Below are 22,037 nucleotides of genomic sequence, written 5' to 3'. Positions count from 1 at the left end.
CGTAGCACTTGCGAATGTTCGAAATTTCAGAATATATCACAAGCCAAACGAATATTGATGCAATCAATGAAAAATTGTGCAGTAACAACGCGAAACAGTAAAATATGCTGATGTAGAACTGTAAGTCGGCACACGATCTTGAACACGCAGCCTCACACAAAGGAAAATTCGCACTGACTTCTCACTTAGCTGATATTTAAAATGGAGATTGGCTCACTGAAAAGATTGCTCTTTACTCTCCTGGTGGAAAAGTGTTATTATTCTGTCGATGAATTCATTGAGGACAGCTTCACAATCTGAACACAGGGATTGTAATACATTTATTATATTATGTACATGTGTAGCTGTAACTTAGAAATGTAAAATATAATGTAAACTTTTGTATTTCTCTTTAAAAAAAAGTGAAAAAAGTTTCTTTTGTAAACCTTGACATGTCTCCTGTACATCAAATCAAATTATTTGAAAATTGTATGTAATGAGATGAATAAACCACATAACATAACATAACATTCTGTGTACACTTCTACACTGGCATGTCAAAGAACAGCGCGAGTTTATCTCGATCAAAATTGCTAAAATGCGCGACACAAACAAAGCACGCCGTCCGCCAGTTGCAGCTAACAACTTCATTTCCTTTCCCCCTGAACAAGTATTCCTACTACTTTTTCTTCTCTTTTTACCTATTACTGAATTCCAGTCCCCCCAAGACAATTAAACTTTCGCTTTCCTTAACTAACTGTAGTTTCTTTTATGTCATCATACATTCTTCCAATCTTTTCATCGCCTGGGGAACTATAACACTTAACTCACGAGTAGTGGTCTCTCAGACCGCGCCGAACTCGTTCCCCAAGGCCAGTTGTGGTGGAATGCTTTCATACTTCCCGTATCCTCCCTAAATTGCTGAGCCTATGATGTTTTGTTGTCGGTTGCGTTGTCACTTTCTGTGTTTATTGTTGACACGTGTTATTGATAGGTGTTGCGAGTCTCTTAGACCTCGCCTCGTGAACCACGTACCGGTATCTGTTTTCTTCAGTACGGTACACTATAGCTGAAAATGTGTTCGCATGAATGTGTCAAGTTATAACTTTCCCGAGTTCGATGAAATTGTTAGTCGGTCTATGGAGGAAAGTGTCAGTGATATTGATGAAGAAATAAACGAAAAAGACGACGATTTTACATTAGCCAGTGATACACAGTTCTGCCATCAAACAAGAGTATCATTCAGAGTAAGGACTTCAGGGAAGTTGTGATGGGGATCTGTCTGTTTCTTCAATGAAATACTTACAGTGTTTGTTATACAATCGAATGTGTTCTGAGTGGTGATACGAAAAATGTAGTTCCCAGTGATGAATGTCAATTTGACAGACTTTCTTTTTATTTTTTATGCGCAAATTTATGCTCTGGAATTTAAATTTATTTGCAAATCTCTTACAGAGATTATATAGTTTTCCAGACTGTAGAATTCAGTACTCGAACAGTCCATTTACTTGTACTATTTAAAAGAACCACACAAAATTATATGCCTTTGTGTGTTAAATAGTAAAATGCTGCAGGCTTTGTTTATTGTGATACAATAAACTAGGGGCATTTAAACAACAGTTAAATACTTGTAAAAATAAGTTATATAGCATAAAATAAAAATTTTATATGGTTTTTGCCTTTTAATCTCAGCTTAAACATAGGGGTCACAGAGACCCCACCTCGTGGTACATGTTACAGAAAAGTCACCTGGCGAGTTAAGGGGTAATAGTAAGTATATAAACTGTAATGCTCTTTTGGGGTACTCACATAATTATTTTCACATCTATTGAGAATGACATGCTGAATACTGACTCCTTGGATGTCCTGAATCTAGTCACTGGTCTAGTATGAACCTTCGTAAGCTCGGTAACCCTTCTCCTCTACTGGAGGAGTGTAATGGAAATGCGGCAACATAAAAGTAACTGGGTAACGCCAGGTAATAAGCTAGTACTAAATAAATAAAAGAGTAATTTAGAATTTCCACTCTCCCTCACTTCAGCAAGTGTGTGGCACAATACTGAGTCATGATGAAACATTACTGAGGACTGCCAAAGAAATTAAACTTGTCCAAAGCAGCTAAAATGACTCAAGTTACACAAAAATTCTTGTAACAAAGCTATCAAATCGTTGCTATGTTTTATATGTCCTGAGCCAGACCACAAATAGATCAATAGTGAGTGAAGCATATTATGTATTACTTGCAGTAGACATATGGATTAATGTAGTGGAGAAATTCAGCAACTAGTCAAAAATAATTTTACACAAAAAAGGCTGTTAGGGTTGAAACAATACTCTTCTGATGTCCTCCGCAACACTTATCACTGGATGCCAGAGAGAGACACACAGATCTACTACTCAGAAGAAAAGGACTGTTAGCTCGCTACTGCTGAACGGGGTTTTGCACCGTCATGCAGAACAATAATGCATGCAGCAATGAAGACAGGGTACTTCCATCAAATTGTATTTTTTGTTTGTTTTTTAGTTTATCTGCCGTATATTGTAGCTACTGCCTGTTATCATGTCCTCACTGTCAAATTAGAACACCTCAGCAAAATAATCCATCATGAAAGGGACCTGTCTGGTTTGTTGTATTGTTTGAAATTCTTTCAAGAGATATGTGCTATAAAATCACACAAGCAACTGGGGTCATCAAACTGGAGATAAAATGGACAGATGTAATATCCAGAAACAGTTAGGAACAGAAACATGCTTCCTTTCATCTTCCAATGAGAGAGATGATTACTATGAAGTTCATTACTTGTCACCCACTGAAGTTGGTGAACATACTAGCCTGGTTGTCAGAGAACCGCACTTTCCAACATAAACAATATTAACCATTAAAACTGTAACATCAGGAATTACAGCAAATAATGAAATTTTACTTACTGCGGGTATACGGTATAATAGGAAGAATACACGATCATAGTTGTTGGCAAGTAGTGGCCCACCAGTCTCTCGGTAATTCACATCCAGATGTTTTCAACGGACAAGAGGTCTGAAGAATGTCCTGGTCAGGGCACACTTGGACCTCTAGGTACTGCAGTGGATCAGGACAGAATGGGGATCATGTGGTCCTGCACTCGCTTTGTTGAAAGAGAACTCATAGATACAGCACAGTCAGTGGTCTTAACATGTCAGAAAATAACTCCAGCTATCCAAACTACCGGATAGAGGTGATCTTGTGTATCCTATGGTACCCATATCAATGTGCCTGGTACTCGCCCTTATGACGATAACAAATGCAATCCTGCAACATTAGTTCTCCTTGAACTGCCGTGCGAATACCACCATTGTGACACTGTATGCAGAACTGGGACTCATCTGTACAGATGACACAGTGCCACTCCTGTATTCACTGTTGTTGAGTGCACCACTGTTGGCACACCTCACTCTGGATGTAGCATCAATGGAAGCCAAAACAACGGTTTCTAAACTGACAGTTTGTGGTACTACAGACCTCAGCACACTGTCCACATTGATACTTTTCTTTCTGCATACAAGTCTGTTCATGATTCAAGGTTTGTGGTGTGGCTCTACAGCCCTGTACAACCAAGCAAACAATATGTCTGTATGTTTGGATACTCGTCACACAAGATCACTGATATCTTGCATGAGTATGGCTCTGCGTAACCCACTGATTTGAAAGTTGTGGAATGCTAACCACAAAAAATAGCAGTATCACAGGACAATAAACCACGGCACCATACGCAACAATCTTGTCACTGTCTATTTCCAACATATGCTGCTAAACATCATATCACAAACAATCAACAATAAAATGGTATTTCTGAATGAGAAACACAAAATGGCCAGCAGTGTTGGAGTCTAAGAACTGTGGCATCACTGTCAAGTTATCTGTATTGTAATGACACCATTATTATATTCTTCCAACAAACAGCTACACTGACAAGCCAAAACACTATGACCACCTGCTTAACAACTTGTTTGTCCATCTCTGGTATAAAATACATCGTGTCTTCGCACAGACCATGTAAATTGTGTAAATAACGGGCTGCTGACTTTTGTATGCAGTGATGGCACCCGATAGCGACCCAGATGGATTTCATAGTATTTACATCAAGCGAATTTGGTCACCGACACATCAACATGAATTCACTATAATGCTACTGAAGCCACTGTAGCATGTTTCTGGCTCTGAGACATGTACGAATACACTGCTGAAAGATGACACTGCCACTGGGGGAGACATAAAGCATGAAGGGATGCACATGGTTTGCACCAGTCATGGTGTTTTCAGTTACTACCACAGGTCCCAAGAAAGAGCAGGAGAGTGTTTCCTAAAGCCTAATACTGCTCCCACCAGCCTGTGTCCATGGCATGCTGCATGTTTTGAGCCATTTACCTCCATGACGATGTTTGTGGAGATGACAATTGACCTAGTATAGCAAAAATATGATTCACCCGAAGAGCCGACACCTTTACATTGATCGACAGTCGAATCCTAATGGTCCGGTGCCCACCACACTCTTGATTGAGCACGTTGTTGGGTTAAGATGTGAACACCTAGAGATGGTCTGCTGTGGAGCTCCACATTCAACAATGTACGATGAACGATGTGTTCCAAAACACTAGTGTGTGACCAGCATTGTGCTCTTTCGGTAGATATGCCACAGATCACCATCTGTCCTACTTTACAGAGCAGACAAGCTTCCGAACCCCACGTTCTGTGAAGATTTGTGAACTTCCAACCATTTAGCATCTGACAGTAGTTTCACTGTCCTACCTCTTTCCCTATGTGCTCACAACTGCAGTATATGAACATTCAACCAGCTTTGCCATTTTCGAGATAACTCATTCACATGCTCTGTGTAATAAAAATCTGCCCTTTGTCAAAGTCGCTTATATCAATGGATTTTACCATTCGCAGCCCATATCTTCAATAGGGTGACCCCTTTTCATGTCAATTCCACTTACATACTTTTGCTACCACACCACTTGCCCACAAAACCACTAAGTGGCATCCGACATTGTGGTGGGCGGTGGTCATAATATTTTGGCTGTTCAGTGTATAAATTTCAGTAGCCTACTTATAGTGAACAACAGTTGACACTTCCTCCTTAGACTGACAGCAAAATGTGTGTTCTTTGTTCATGTTTGTTGTCTGAAGTGTTCTATTTCTTTCCTGTAACACAAATTGCTACAGCCAAATGAATGATGAAGGGACACGACTGCATATCACCAAGTTGGTATGATTTTCTTCCCTACAGGTGTCAAATTTGATCATTCAACAGCCTGAGCTTAGCATTTTTGACAAAGACATTGAATATCTAGGTGCAGCATTGGAACAAATGCCGAACTACCTTTAGGTATTCTGAAGAGATGTGTAGGGAGCAATTACGCCCATGCATTAAATCTCATATGTATATTCTATGAAACAAAAATATTATGAGACAGAACTTATTTTGCAATCATGTTTTGTACATCCATCCTGGCCTTTAAACTGACTTGGTTAGAAGAGATATCTGAATACAACCTACTTGATGGCTTCTATGATCTATATTGTTTACTTGACATTTGCAATGGATCTGTAAATTCAGAAACATAACAACTGCATTTCATTTTCTTGAGTATCTGAGGCGTAAGCACAAAAAATTTCAGCCATAATAGTGACAGTGACTGTGTGATGGAATTAATTAATTATAATTAAAAACTAATGAACTTGTTCAAAAATGCTGAAATGGAATACAAAAAGCACTATCCATTTTACACAAAGGAATTAAAATATATGTTCAGATAAAACATTTCTGGTTTTTATTTACAGAAAAATCTAAGTCAGTCACTTCATGCAGTTCACAATAAATAGACTACCAAATTGTATCATTTAGGAATTTTGTATGAAAAACAATATTGCTAATGACGTTTTCATATTTTCCATTAGTTTTAAATAAAACATATTATCTCATCATGAACGTGTATGGTGTTTTACAGATTGCACATTATCCTGAAGAGTGTCATCAATAGACAAAAGTAATTTTTAACTTTAACACCTCACTTTTCATTGTAATGCTTCTTTTTCCTATGTATTTCCTCCCGTATTTATTTCCATCTTGATCTTCAACCTTTCTTGCCTCATCTACATTTCTTTTCCCAGTGTGTGTTTACTTACGGCTAACTGCTCTCTCCACTATTCCCGATTTCTTGAGCAGTCCAATTTTCAAATGCTGTCGAATTTTGGTGATTTTAACTTTGTCCTTCATAGACATTTTTTGTGTACTACATGCAACATGTAACCCACTAATAAAACATGCACTCTTCAACAGGATGTCATAACGCTTGAAGACTTTCAAAGCCTACTTACTGATTATAAGGACAAGCTGGGATATACACAACTAAATTTCCCAGGAATTCAAGGATATCAAAATGTTCTTCCCAACAGAAGTACACAGTTCGAGAAGGCTAGATATACAGTATTCAGCATGTATGGGTAAGCAAACCATTTATCAATGTCTGTTCTTCAATGAAAACTCAACCAGGATAATCACGAATTGTTATTGTTAAAAACACAGCATATCATTCTAGAGAAATTTCTTTTCAAAGTCCAAGAGATTGTAAGCACTCACATGGTGGAAATAATATTCAGTGAAAAGTGAATGTTGTTGATAAACATTGGGCCTGCCTTTATCTGAACTAATTACACGCGAAGAAATGCAATTATAATGGAAAGTTGAGGAAATCTGCAATTTAGCTCCCTATATAGTGTGTAAATATAGTGACTATTTGAAGATAGATCCTTTTCAACCTATGCTAAGTGACAGCTACTAAAGGAAGATGTTTGAGTACAAAATACCTGTCCAATATCAGAGATGCTATTGGTGTACTAACAACAGTAATTATTCCTCTTAACACTAGATATGTTTTTCTTGAGAAACTGCAGTGTTAGCTGTTTGTGAAGAATTCATTCAAAGCACACTTTCCTTACTACATAGATGCCAAGTCACTGAGCTTTTCAGATTGCTTTGCTTTCCTAAAACAGTTGAAGTAGAGGAATACAGTATCGGCTATGAAATTAACAGTTTAGAATATGGCAAAAAAATAAAACACGTTTTATAACAGGCAATTCCTCCACCTCGTAACAATATCTTCAGTATTTCAAAGTTTGAGCAATATTTAATCATACATAGCACTACAAATGAACAAAATCAAGTCAAATTACTAAAACCAGAAGTTAGATTAACGACAATGCCTAATATCAGTTTCATGTATCAAATTAAATATGTTCTAATACCTAAAAACAAAGATGATGTAACTTACCAAACGAAAGCGTTGGTATGTTGATAGAGACACTAACAAACACAAACACACACACAAAATTCAAGCTTTCACAACCCATGGTTGCTTCATCAGGAAAGAGGGAAAGGCGAAAGGATGAGGGTTTTAAGGGAGAGGGTAAGGAGTCATTCCAATCCCGGGACACAAGCATGCTTTTTGTGTGTGTGTGTGTGTGTGTGTGTGTGTGTGTGTGTGTGGGCGCGCGCGCGAGTGTATACCTGTCCCTTTTTCCCCCTAAGGTAAGTCTTTCCGCTCCCGGGATTGGAATGACTCCTTACCCTCTCCCTTAAAACCCACATCCTTTCGTCTTTCACTCTCCTTCCCTCTTCCCTGATGAAGCAACCGTGGGTTGCGAAAGCTCGAATTTTGTGTGTGTGTTTGTGTCACTATCAACATACAAACGCTTTCGTTTGGTAAGTTACATCATCTTTGTTTTTAGATATATTTTTCCCGCGTGGAATGTTTCCCTCTATTATAGAAATATGTTCTTATATACTGAAAAATATATTGTGCACAACAAAAACAACTACAGAAGCAGATTTTGGATTAAAAAATCGAAGACATGAATGATGGAGAATAATACAAAGAAAATAGCAGTTTGCTTAACTTGGAAACTAGTGAAAAGCAGTAGAGCTGAAATAAGGAACCAGAAACAAAATACTAGCAGTGCAAAGTCTTCAGACTTCTAATGATTAAGGACTGGGAACAAAGGGCCGAAGAAAGTGAGACTATTTTAGCTTGTCCTCTAGGACTTCAAGGAAAAAATAATAATAAGCTGTAAAATAAATACAAAGATGTGCAATGATCTGAAACCACCATCTTTTGTTCTAAAACTACACTAATGTAAATATTATATAGTTTCCTTAAGCATTCCTAGTGAAACTTTTCACAAGTCTACAACTACTGCTTGATTTGTCATGGTATGCCCTGATACTCCGTACCAACCCCCCCCCCTCTCCCCCCCACAAATGAAGCACTGTCTACGACCATCTTGCTCAATTATTGTTAATTAAGCACTATCAGTATTCATATTGTGCACTTTACGCAATGAAACAAACTAGACAACTGTTAGCATATTTATTGTAAAAAGAAAAAGCTTCTCAGTGAAAATAATGTAGTGTTATGAACTTAAAATTATAAATTTCTTCATTACTTGTATCATTTGTAACTCATGCCATTTACTATGTTTCAGTGGTTCTAAATATTCTGGAACAGAGAGAGAGCCACTGAACGTTACGAGCAGTATCATGCCAGACCAAGATATTACATTACATACAAAGAGCCTAGATGATTCACAAAACACAACGTACTTCACATTGGTATCAACTGTTGCAAATTATAGCCGTGAAATCTTCTGGGTCACTTTGTACACACTTGTTGTGATTGCAATATTTGCTGAGCGAGCTTACTGTGAGTATAGCAGAGAAAATAAAACACTCTTATTTGTAAAACAAATGAAAGTAGAAAAAATTTCTTGTGTGAGAAACACATTATGTTTCTTCTTCTTCTTCTTTTGTTATCTGTGAACTATGTTATTTCGACAATTCTTATTAAAATTCAGACAGTGATAACCACAAGGGCCTAAACACACCATCACTAATTTTGAGATTGTCTAGCATGTATGCAGTTTTATCTGAACATCTAGCCACAGAATGTGTTTAATGACAATGACGATAATGAGGACCATGACGCATTGGAAAAGATGATTGAGTACATGTTGCATTTAGTATCTGTTCTGTTATGGTCCGATTCTAGTTTCACGTTAACTGCAAATTTTACACTGTCAGAAGACACTATTGTCACAGTCTATATATGGGTAAATTATTTTTCATATGAAAGATTGGATGCTGAGACTTAGTTAAAAAATAATTCAGACCTACGAGACTGGTGGTTTGTTTACAAATTTGATTTCCACAAACGACTATTGTTCTCAAAATTTTTGTATCTGTGCTTCAGACACTTATGGTTCTCTGTGGCTTAGTTCTTTATCTCTTTTTTTTTTTTTTTTTTTTTTCCTGTTGAGCTGCAATCTCTAATGTTGATTAAAAAATGATAGAAAAGTGTGCTGACAAAACTCTTTGTTATGACTGGAAATAATTCTTATGAATGGGAACTGCCTAAAACCATACCAAACCAAACAACTGTGGGAAACCCATTTGATATGCCTGAGGATGATTGGTCAGAAATGTGTCACAGACAGATAAAGCCGATTTTGTAACTCTCAATGTCCCATAGTCACTTAGTTTGCCTTCTGACAGGAGCAGACATTTCTTCTACCTAAGCTGAATAACATTTGGGATTGTCTACAATCTTGTTTCATCTCTAAATGTTATCCATTTGTTTTCTTTTGTATTCGTTTCCCCAGTTCCATCGGCTACTGCTCTCTTTTAAACTATCGGCAATCTCCGATTCTTTCACTTTATCCAGGTCCCATGTCCCATCTCCTTAATTTCATACACTTTTGCAGTTTCTTAAGTTTTAATCTGCAGTTCATAACCAATACCCTGTACATAATTTAATAAAACTGTTGCTTTGTGTGCTAATCTTGCTGCTGTTCTTTCCAACTTGTTTTTTCTCAGCTAGCAGTACTGCCCGCTCACAATGTTCCCTTTTTCCTTTTTTATCACTCATCTGTGTGATCCATCACTAATCGTATCATACGGATACTATTCCAGCCACTACTGGTGTTTTACAACAGAGGGATTAGTTGCTCAGAGCAATCACTTTTGTTATCATATCTTTTCAACGTGAGTAATCGCTTCTCTATGATATGTTCTTAATCCCAGTCAGAAAGTCATAATTCACTGATCATCTCTCCTTCAGGATCATATGTAAGAATCCTTTCTGGAAAACAAAGTTCTAATCGCTATTGAACTATGGCACCAATCAAGAATGGGATTCAGAGAGAAGTGAACATCAAACTGCTGCATTAAGCCACCTGCAAGTACACATCAGAGCTACTTGTTGCACATCGTAATATTCAGTTCTTGTCTGCAAATTACGAAGCACAGAGTCTCTTTTTACATTATCTTAAATTTCGCGTAATCCTACCATCTGCAACATCCTTCGGATATGTGCACCTCCAATCTGACCTCCATCTCAAAGTGTTAAGCACACAGACTGATGAAAGACTGGTGGCATTCACACACATTGAAAATAAGTTGACACACCTAGAAGTGCTTACCTGGAGTAATCTATAAGCCTTTAAACATTACCTATGCAATGTATTTTCAGTTGGCACTATACCTACTTCAGTCCCAATATGAGCATGTCAACATAATGGGAGACGTGAACACAGACTAGTTCAAAACGTTCCCTCAACAATAAACCTAGAAGATTCCTTAGCTGCAACTGTAAACAACAGAGTGCACAATCACACCTTTAGAAATACCATTCCAATTAAAAAACTTTGTCCACACCATACACCCCTGCATACCATACCGTTGCTCAGCCTCCTCTGGCACGATTGTTTCATAACCGGCAACGTGCGACGCAGCCCTATGGGATTCGCGCCCAGGATTGCCTCGGTGCGATGTCTATGGCTGGTCTTCCTGTTTTACGTCGCGGTTGGAGCAGATCTCCACCTTGGTTCCTCCGGAGACCCAAACTTATTTTAGATTTGACTAATTTTAAGAAAGATGGCACACCAGATTTTACGTTCCAGTCTCTGTTTTTTAACATTTTAGATGTGCATCACGGTTTCACTGTTGTTTATACTGATGGCTCCAAACAGGAGAATTTCCTTGGCTGTTCTGTGGTGTTCCCTGATCATGTTACCCGGATTCGCCTCCCTGCTGAATATACCGTTTTCGCAGCGGAGCTCCACGCGATCCTGAAGGCACTGGAGCAGATGCATCATGTTCGGGGCGATCGATTTCTTCTCTTCTCCGATTCTCTTAGTGCCTTACAATCACTGCAGAACCTCTACCTGACTGAGGAGATGGTCCAGCTGATACATGACCAACTGTACTTGCTCCAACGACGGGGTAAAGAGGTATCCTTCTGCTGGGTGCCTGGTCATGCCGGCATATGGGGCAATGAACAGGCCGATCGGGCTGCCAAGGAGGCCCGCAGAGAGCAGGATGTGGTCCAGTGTCCTATCCCCTTGCAGTCAGTCATCGCTGCACTCCACAGGAAGTGCATGGAGATGTGGGAGGACGAATGGCTGGCGGTGACGGCCAATAAACTGCGGTCGGTAAAGTCAACCACTAGGCCGTGGCGTTCCTCCTGCCGGCTGCTCAGGCGGGAAGAGGTGGCCCTCATACGTCTTCGGATCAGGCACTGTCCTCTGACGCACAGCTATTTATTACGGCGGGAGGATCCTCCGTTTTGTGATGCTTGTGGTGTGCCAATCTCTGTCCGGCACATTTTAACAGACTGCATTTTATACCGTGATGCAAGGGCAGAAGCACAAGTTTATGGGGATCTGCCTTGTGTTTTAGCTAACGATGAGACGTGTGTGTCTAGGGTTTTTAAGTTTTGTGATGTCTGGACTCTGGCCTAAACTTTTAGGCTGGAGGTTTTAGTGTATTGCAGAGTGGCTGACTCCTCCCCTTTTTCCTTGCGGTCAGCCAGCCACTTCCATCTGCTACATTGTTTTAGCTCCCTCTACCTTTTTCTTCCTGTGTTGTCCATGTTTTACTGCTGACGCCCTGCTTCATCCCACGCTTCGGTGTGGGTGAGCACATATTTTTCAATGATTGTTCCCCGTGTTTTATGTTCCGTTTTATGTAAATGTTCTGAGTCTTTTTTTTCTTGACACCCGTCTCACTATGCTACTGCACGGGTGCTGAAGACCTTGCTGTCGTGCGCCCACCAAACCCTTCTACTTCTACTACTCCAATTAAAAGCACTGACAAAAGTGAGAGCTATTGTCAGATACCAGCTCCTGGCCTTGCATCACATGAGATAATATTTGAGGTCTACTGTGCACATCACCGATAGGTCATATCATATCACTTTACATGTAGGGAGTTAAAAACATAGATCATGTTGCAGAAACAAAAATAGGTCCGCTCAAAAACCCAATGACGCAATAAGCAGATATGTTTTTTATAATTTTTAAAATAGGAAACAACTTCATTTAAATGAAATGGTGAGAAAAAGTTTGTCCACATTAGTTACATTACACTTTAACAAATTTTCTTTTTTTCCTTTCATCATTCAAATTGTCAGTCTCTGGAAAAGTTTTTTGATGTCATCAATAAATTGGCATAGAATTTAGAAAACGTTTGTATTAAAAGGTTACAGTTTTCAGAGCACTATTCAACAGTACTAATTTTGTACCCCATTCCCATTTAAAAATGTAGACGTTGAGTTCATTTCCTACAGTTTTCAGCAACTACCAGGTTGACACCTTGGTAACAAACCTGTCATAGTAATGTCCCTTGGAGCATGATGTGTAGAGATTGTGCAACTGCTGACACGAAACATAGCCACCATCATTTATTCAGCAGCATCTGTTACTCAAAATGTTTTTGGTGGCTACTGTGAGTATGTTCTTCCATTGACATGACTGGCATTGCATTCTCACAATGGAAAAAAGTATCCACGACTCATCGATTATCAGAACTTCTAAAAAGAAGGTGTCATCCATGCCATCATCATGTGTCAGCAATGTCTGGAAACTGTCCTGCATGCAGCCTTGATATGATCCATCAGCCCTCATGGCACCCCCGTGGAAAACACTTTCCACATTTTCAGGTCATCATGCAGGATTTTGTCAACAGACTTCACGGAAATGTAAACTTTGGAGACAGTATATTTTACACCCAGTTACTGATGTTTCAAAACAAATATTTCCATTCACATGATCACGATGTCAGAATGGCTGGTGTGAGGTGAATGTCAAGAGACTGGCAATGAAATGATTGATTCCTTTGACAGATCAATGAATGGAGACCACTGGGCTCCTATGCACAAACAAAAGCACCACTATGCAGTTTGCGAGAGAAGTGGTGAAGTATGAACCATGAAATAACCCATCAGCTTCACTTTGCACCCCTTGATTGAGGTGGTTCTTCTGTCACCATAGTGACATGAGACAAAGACTTTCTTGGAGATTTAAGTTAAAAAATAATTATCATCTGAAGGGCATTGATTTGAGTTTTAAATTATTCTTCATTCCATAGTTGTATGAAAGCCATGACAATATTGACTATTATCTTTGTTTTTGTTTCTGCAATGTGGCACTGCAGTAGTCAATATCAAACTGATACAGAGAGGAAAGGAAAAAGAATTCTTACTTAGTAAGCAACACTAGACCATAACATGAACAAAAGTTGCCACACAGTTTTTTCACCCACTAAAAAAAAGGAATCACTAAGGAAATCAACAGGTCAGTTTTACTGGAGGCATTTTTCCTTGCAGACATTTTGTTTCTTTATTCTGATAACATTGTTTTTCATATCAATATGTGGAAAGGTTGGGCTGAACTAATGATTTTCTTAAAATATGTACAGATGAGATGACTGCTGCCTGGGTGTCAGTGTGGTCATAAATTAGGGGTTTTATACTTGAGTGAGAGGTGAAGTCCTTCACAGTTAATGTCCTCAGCTGATAGGTGGATCACCATCATGGTTTGCTACACCCTTAAACTTTAAGGCACTCTGGGGACCACAGAATCTAACTGAAGGCATTAGCACATAATCTGGCAGACTCCAGTAAAAATCTCTTCGCCCACAAGATTCAAATCAGCTGTAACTGAAACAAGTGCCAGTGTGTTATCAAAGGTCCTTGGCTATGGGGCTTGGTTCCAACCTGTTTCAACAAGGCTAAATAGTGGAAAAGGCGTCCAGACCACAAAGGCATAGTATAGACCACTTATGACATAGACAAGAAAAGATCATTTTTCTCCTCAGCTGTTCACGCACTTTCAGAATGCCACCTTAGACGCCATCCATCTAACTTCTTTAATCCAATAGTCAAACTGATTCCTTCATATTCATCACGCGCAGTGTTTTACTGACCAGATTACAAAAATGTGTCATAATAATTCTGTTGGTGTGGATGTATGTGGAATGCATGCATGCATGCATGCATGCACAGTGTGCAAGAGTGGTTGCTTCTCATCTCTCTTTGCTTTTCATCTCTCTTTTTCTTTTTTTCTACCTAGTTGTTACACACTGTGCTGATTATGCGCTTATGTTACTATCCATGAAATAACATAATTCTCCTCAGTGGCAGTGGGCTATCTCCATTCCAAATTACAGAATACTACATAAGAGTTAGACAATTTTCACACCAAGAATTTGATGTAGTCCAGACCATGTTACAATATAATGAATATAGTTCGAAATATAATTTAATGAAAGGTAGTTATTTACTTGCTGTTTCAGAAACTACAATACACAACAAATGAGTAACTGTATTTTCTTGGATGTGTACATTCCAGACTATTCAGTGGAAAGAGAGCACACTGGTTTACGGCGCATAGCAGGCTACGGAGTTACTATAACACGTGGTGCAGCCTCTGCCATGATGTTCACCTACTCTACCTTGTTAGTCACTATGTGCCGTAACACCATAACTACACTACGCAACACTGCACTACATCTGTATGTGCCTTTTGATCGTGCTGTACAAATGCATAAATATATTGCTGTCTGGGCTGTTGTTTTCACTGGTAAGTCCAACACAATACTAAATTTGCTGAAAATTATGAGTGATGAATTCACCCTAAAAAATTATTCATTAATAATTAATATTTTAAATATTCATAAGAATTTTTTATGTTGGAAACTATCACATTAGAAATAATCATAAATGAACATTTGTAGATTAAACATGAATATGGGAATCCATTATTTTTCAATGGAAAGAAATCACTTGATATTGTTAACAGTCCTTCTCCACATTGGGAGTGTTAAGGGTGGACTGTGGATTGTCACAAGACTTCATTGTTTCCTTTTACCATTGCAAACCAAATGCAAAGACCAGCTAAAAACATACACTAAAACTTAGAACAATGTGAAATTTCCCTGAGGGTTTCTGCACTATATACAAAACCCACCTGACAATACAAGAAAATATCGAGTAAGTTCTACTTTAACTTACTTATAAGTATTATATTACTTCAATTATTAAGGTCACTCATAAGTGAGCTGTTGTGTACAGGAGAAGTCTAGGAAAAGTGGTAGATTTTGAGAAATTTACCCAGAACTGCAGGTCAGGGGAGACTTACCAGACAGGATGAGAAGGAAAGACTGATTGTTGGGGACTGCACCAGACAGGATTTGAAAACCTGAGAGCTTAAAGGTGGAAGACAGGGTAATATGCAAGACAGATATAACTGCTTAAACATAATGCATGAGTTAATAAAAGTGAAAAGCTAACTGCATTGTACATAACAAAGGTGGGGGGGGGGGGGGGGTGAAAAACAGACAGGTAAGAAAATAAAAGATGTAGAAAAGTACAACTGAGTGAAAAAAGTAGTAGTTACTGTGAAGAAATGCTGAGACAGAAGAAATTAACGTAAGTAAGGCCAGGTGGGTAGCAAGAACTAAGGACGTGTAGCACTAGTTCCTACCTGCAGATTTCTGAGAAATTGGTGTCTGGGGAAAGAATCCAGATGGCGCATGTGGTGAAACAGGTGCCGTTGTCATGACTGTCATGTTGTACAGCGTGCTCTGCAATAGGACATTGTGTGTTGCTGTATACACCCTCTGCCAATGTCCATTTATCCTAACTGATAATTTCGTGGTAGTCGTGCCGATGTAAAAGGCCGAACTATGTTTACTTGTGAGTTACAGGGTTGGTATAGGTGGGTGGTAGGAGGGTGCATGGGGGCAAGTCTTGCATCGGGGATGGTTACAGGGGTAGGAGCCATATAGTAGGGAGATGGGTGCAGAGGGAGTGTAGGGTCTGATAAGAATATTGCGGAGATTAACAGGGTGGCGGAAAGCTATTCTAAGTGTGGTGGGCAAAATCTCAGACAGAATGGATCTCATTTCAGGGCATGATTTTAGGAAGTCCTGGCTTTGTCGAAGTAGCTGATTAATACATTCCAAGCCAGGATAATAATGAGAGACCAGTGGTGTGCTCCAAAGCTGTTTTTTGGAAAGATCATCAGTACCAGGATTGGATGTGATGGCCTGGGAAATCTGCTTTTGAACTAGGCTGGTGGGGTAATTACGTCCAGTGAAGGCTGAGGTGAGAATGGGGGCGTTTTGCTGTAAAGAGTCTGCATCCGAACAAATACATTTGTGTCTAATGCTGAGGCTGCATGGTAGGGAACATATGACATGGAGAGGACGGCAACTGTCAAAATGTGAGTACTGTTGTTTGTTAGTAGGATTAATGTGGACAGACATGTACAGCTGGCCATTGGTGAGAAAGAGATCAACGTCAAGGATAGTGGCACAGGATTCGGAATAGAACCATGTGAAATTTAACTGAGAGAAGGTATTTAGAGATTCTAGGAATTTTAAGGGGCCAGCCTCACGATGAGCCGATTTGGTAAAGATGTCAACAATGCACCTAAACCAAGTTAGAGGTTGAAGACTTCTGGATCCCAGAACAGCCCCCTCCAAGTGACCCATGAAAAGAAAGTATAAAGCTGATTAAGGTGAGTAGGAAGGATGTCATAGATTTGGTATCTGATTGTCACTGACCGAGGAAATGTTAAGCAGCAGACAGATCATGCACGGGGGGATGTTGGTATAGGGAGAGGAGGGATAAATGGTAAGAAGCAAGGTGTGATGATGGGAGTGGGACAGGCACGGATTTCAGACAATCTAGGAAATGGTTGGTGTCTCTGATATAGGACGGAAGTCTCTGTACTATGAGTTGCAGGCGCTGATCAACTAAGGCAGATATACATTTGCTGAGTGCTTTGAAACCAGCAACTATAAGTCGGCCAGGATGAGAGGGACTGCATGTCAGTTCGAATCACAGGGATGGGATCTCGATGGCAGACGCTGTAAGTACAGGTGACGGACAGCTGGCATAAACCTTCACTGACATGCTCTTTATCGATCAAGTACCACAGCGGTAAATCCTTTGTCTGCTGGGAGGATAATGATGTAGCCATCAGCTTGTAGGGAACGTAGAGCATGGAGTTATGCGGAGGACAGGTTAGGATCACGTTGTAGGGACCTGAGCAAGGGTTGTGAAGCAATGCTGGATGTGAGGAATTCTTGGAAGGCTTGTAAGGGATGATTTTGAGACAGTTGTGGTGGATCTAGTTGAGATTATGATCGGAATTGTTCAAGGCTGGTTCAATGCCTGATTTGCTGTTATAAATGTTTTGGGATTGGGTTGCAAAGTGATATTTCCAGTTGACATTGCCTGTGAAGGAAAGTAGGTTCTTCTCCACAGCAACATGATCAAATGCATGCAGTTTTTGAGCTGAAAATGAGACCCTTAGATAACATAGACAATTCAGGAGGGGAGAGGTGCTTTAGGCGAGAGGTCGAGGATACTCTTATCAGACCCTATACTACTCCTGCATCCATCTCCTTACCATACGGGTCCTACCCCTGTGACAGCCCCCCCTCCCCCCCCCCCTTGCAAGACTTGCCCTATGCACCCTCCAATCACCATCTACACCAGCCCTGCAACTGGCATACAATACTATCAAAGGGAGATCCACCTGTGAAACAACACATCATACACCGGCTGTTATGTAAACACTGTTCGGCCTTTTATATCAGCACGAGTACCATCAAATTATCAGTTAGGATAAATGGGCACTGGCAGAGGGTGTATACAGTCAACACACAATATTCTATTGCAGAGCATGCTCTACAACATGACAGTCATGACCTCTGTACCTGTTTCACCAAATGCGCCATCTGGATTCTTCTCCTGGACACCAGTTTCTCAGAACTCTGCAGGTGGGAACTAGCACTACATGTCCTTGGTTCTTACCAGCCACCTGGCCTTACTTTACATTAATTCCTTCTCTCTCAGTATTTCTTCACAGTAACAGTTTTCTACATCTTTCATTTTTCTTACCTGTTTGTTTTTCGCTGCCCCTCTCCCACCTCTGTTACGTACAATGCAGTTAGCTTTTCAGTCTTATTACCTCGTGCACATTGTTTAAGCACTTATACCTGTCTTGCACATTACCCTGTCTTCCACCTTTAAGCTCTCAGGTTTTCAAATCTCGTCCGGTACATTCCCCAACAATCAGTCTTTCCTCCTCATCCCATCTGGTAAATCTCCCTGACCCACGGTTCTGGGTGACTTTCCTGAAATCTACCCCTTTTCCTAGACTGCTCCAGTCCTCTTCCTTCATCCCTCTTCCCCTACCGTGCTTCTGCATGATGAAGGAGCCACTGGCTCCAAAAGTTTGCCTAATTATAACCTCCTTGTGTGCATGTGTTGTGCCGCCACTTGTTGAGAAGATTTTTTATCTATACAATTATTTTGTAAAAAAAAAGAAACAAAAGAAAAAACAAAAAGTACACAAAAAAACAAAAAAAGTCGAAATGTGACAAAAGAGCAATGACAGCCATACAGAAGGGAACTTGGGGCAGCAATACTGGTACAGGAGAGGACAGGGGACGAGGATGGGGAGTGGGGGTCACTTTAGCAGTCACCAGCCTTCCGAGTAACATTTTTGGACAACATATTTCATTATTTCGAACACACATGAATATCCTAATGAAATTATCTATGAATCTTTTATTAAATACATCTGTTGCTTATTTAGTACATCTTCCATCATTTAAGAAGGGTCAAAGTGCTGAACTCACAACTATGCTCAATTTTTATGGCTTAAAGGTTTCAGTGCACAGCTCCTACAAGAGTATCACTGGTGTTATGCTAGACGTAAAACATGGGAGATGAGTTTGTCAGATTTTGTCACATACTGCTGCCAGCAAGATAATTATACTTCCAAGGAAGCACAAATAACTCAGGTGGCACTGGTGCACAAAAGCACAGTTGTGACCACATAAAAATAATAATTTTTAAACACCAATGTCACATACCATGACATAATTTCCAAATGTGCAGTCTTTTCTGTGCAGCTTTTGCAGTTTTCAGCAACAGGATTTAGTGTCTGAAACAGAACAAAAAAATTCCACTGATTTAAGTGTTTATGTTTAAGATAATTCATTTTCAGATGAAAACTTCCACACTGAAGTAAAATTCCCCATTATGTGGGAATGATTTGAGTTTTGTTCATAAGTCTCAATTATACATAAGTCTAAAACGTTACGCATGCTAAGTACCACAAAAAGAACCAGACTTATAGTACACATTGTATAGTAGAGCACTTGGTTGTGTTGCACATAATAGGTTGAAACGTGGTCACTAATTATTAGTCAGTACATTGTTTTTTAACACTTCAAAATCAGCCGGCCATGTGTCGCAATCCTACCTCAGGTGCTACATTGTTGTGTAGCACAAACATGGAGTGGGGAGGTGGTTGTTGTTGTGCTGACAGGGCAGGGGAGATGTGCCGAGAAGAGAAAATGACAGCACTGTTGCTACCGAGGTGGAGGGGGGCTGCAGAGGGTGTTGCAACGAAGGGGGAGTGCAACCAACACCAGGGGCAGGCTGCCGCCGCCAACCTGGGAGGGGAGACTGCACAGCTGCCGGGCACCAAGAGATGGCTGTGGAGAGGTGGAGGGGTAAAGTGAAAGAGGAAGGAATAGGGGGTGGAACAGGTGGAGGGGTACAGTGAAAGAGGAAGGAATAGGGGTGGGACAGGTGGAGGGGTACAGTGAAAGAGGAAGGAATAGGGGTGGGACAGGTGGAGGGGTACAGTGAAGGAGGAAGGAGTAGGGGGCGGCTCAGACGGAGGTGGCGGCTCAGACGGAGGGGGCTGCAAGCAGTTAATGGGATAGTGTAGGTGTAGGGAATAAGGGGTACAGAATGGGAAGGGATGAGATATTATATTTTATTTCATGTAGCCTCACTGAAGTCTTCAGTAACAGAATAAATACCGTTTCAGTTTAACTCTTATCCAACAGATACCTGTACTAAAAACAAGTTCTTGAATGGAAGAAGGTAGATCAATAAACTTATGCAAATGCCAGTTGTACAGTCATATAAATTTAATTAATGTTTAATGATTGTACAACTTACACATGCCATGTCAACATATAGTGTGGATATGATCAATTGCATATTAAATTATCTTTTCATATTATTAAGAATGTTTATTAATCATACAAACAACTCATGACTTTCTATTGGCATATTAAATATGATGTGTAAATTTTATTTCAGTAATTCATATAGTTGGACATGCTTTCAACTTCTACAGCATCAGCACACAGCCATCAGATGATCTCTCCTGTTTGTTCCGTAATTTTCAGCATTCGTAAGTTTCATATATATCTAAAAATGTATACGTATGTCTTCTTAAAATACTTTAAACTTAAAGGGTGAAACCTAAGTACGTTGGCTGAATAAAATCGAAACATCTGTCATGTATTCTATTATGTAACATTAGACAACAGAAAGAATTACACCAGACTGCACAGTACTATTAACATTTGGACAAGAGAAAAAACTACTGCTTACATTTAAAAATCTGACTCATTCCCAATCATTAATTAAACTTGAGCATACGAGTATGACAAAAGTGTAACAACATATACACCTAGCTTAATATAGTACCAAATACAAAATACTGCAAGATCACCATGATTTTCTAATTAGGCAGAATGGTTCACCGATAATAACAGAGCTTTTATTCCACAGGAAGTTTCAGTACACTATTACGGAGTTAAGATTTACACAGTTTCCATAAATGCAAGGACTGTTGCGGCAACAATGCTATTTGTACAGTCTTTCTCCATCTTATGTAATACTGTGATTGTAATGACCCCCAAAGCAACAATAATACTAAACACCAGCCTAAAAATTATCATTTGATACAGAGAATCAACTTACGCATTATTGACAGCTTCCCTCCTATAACATATTAGGCTCAAGAACTCATTCATTCTGTAGATTGCAACAAGACAAAGAGCCTTCAGAGATATGGAATGAGTCAAGTTATACATTTAAAAATAACAAACAAAGCACAGAAAGAATCTGTACCGTGTGCTGACAAATTATCACCATACTATGTGATGTTGCCTAGCAAAAAAGAAGAAACACTGCAACTTTTCTAAATTGTCACTTCTTCTGTTATATTAAATAGCTGATGCTTTGCTTACATTGAAAGCTTAATGTTTACTAGGTTACATTTATATTTTTTGGAGAAAACTCTGTATCTACAGAGGCTAGTTAATAATACACAACTATTTATGTTGTAGCTTTAAAACAAACACTTTGACTTGTCATGTAGCTGACAGAAATGTCCAGTTCTCAAATACAGATATTTAGATAATTTGCACAGGCAGACATCTCCCATCTGAACCATAGACAAGAAGGCAAAATCAACTTGAAAATTATTTTTGTGTCTTACACTGTGATTGTGTACATCACAATCCAGCCGAAATTTATTATTATCAGCAACACAGACCATTAAGGTATAAATTTACTGAGATGTGAATCTCATTGTCACATGTTATGGTTCCAGGTTCTGAGGAAGTTAGTTTCATGCTTGTGATACAGTCTGTCAATGAGACCCTTCATTTTCCGTTATGGAAGTAAAAAATGTATGCAAGAAGGATGGCATTAATGCCTTAACACTTTTCTGAGCAGAATTTTGAAATCCACCCATGCATGCACAAAAAATATACTAACGGGATTTATCTATATTTTCATTTTTAGCTCTATTAAGACTTAAATTGTGGCGTCTTGTATTGCTTTCTCCATGG

General features: G+C 39.4%; 2 protein-coding genes across 4 annotated transcripts in view; one reads left to right on the top strand and one right to left on the bottom strand.

Moving 5' to 3' along the window:
• LOC126199021 (GPI mannosyltransferase 2) overlaps positions 1 to 22,037 on the bottom strand; it is a 253,063-nt gene that overhangs the window by 147,652 nt on the left and 83,374 nt on the right. For both annotated transcript variants that reach the window (XM_049935712.1, XM_049935711.1), the window contains exon 2: positions 19,248 to 19,318. The gene's annotated coding sequence lies outside the window, so the exon portion shown is untranslated. The remainder of the gene's footprint in view (positions 1 to 19,247; positions 19,319 to 22,037) is intronic.
• The window catches only part of LOC126199020 (dual oxidase-like), a 246,332-nt gene that overhangs the window by 145,615 nt on the left and 78,680 nt on the right, over positions 1 to 22,037 (top strand). For both annotated transcript variants that reach the window (XM_049935710.1, XM_049935709.1), the window contains exons 22-25: positions 6,303 to 6,466; positions 8,504 to 8,721; positions 14,705 to 14,935; positions 20,494 to 20,587. In XM_049935710.1, the coding sequence (XP_049791667.1) occupies positions 6,303 to 6,466; positions 8,504 to 8,721; positions 14,705 to 14,935; positions 20,494 to 20,587 (707 nt within the window). The remainder of the gene's footprint in view (positions 1 to 6,302; positions 6,467 to 8,503; positions 8,722 to 14,704; positions 14,936 to 20,493; positions 20,588 to 22,037) is intronic.

Source organism: Schistocerca nitens, chromosome 8 (assembly GCF_023898315.1).
Source record: "Schistocerca nitens isolate TAMUIC-IGC-003100 chromosome 8, iqSchNite1.1, whole genome shotgun sequence".
In the NCBI taxonomy this organism is placed as follows: domain Eukaryota; kingdom Metazoa; phylum Arthropoda; class Insecta; order Orthoptera; family Acrididae; genus Schistocerca; species Schistocerca nitens.
The sequence above is the reverse complement of the archived record's forward strand: the minus strand, read 5'-3'. Positions and strand labels throughout refer to the sequence as shown.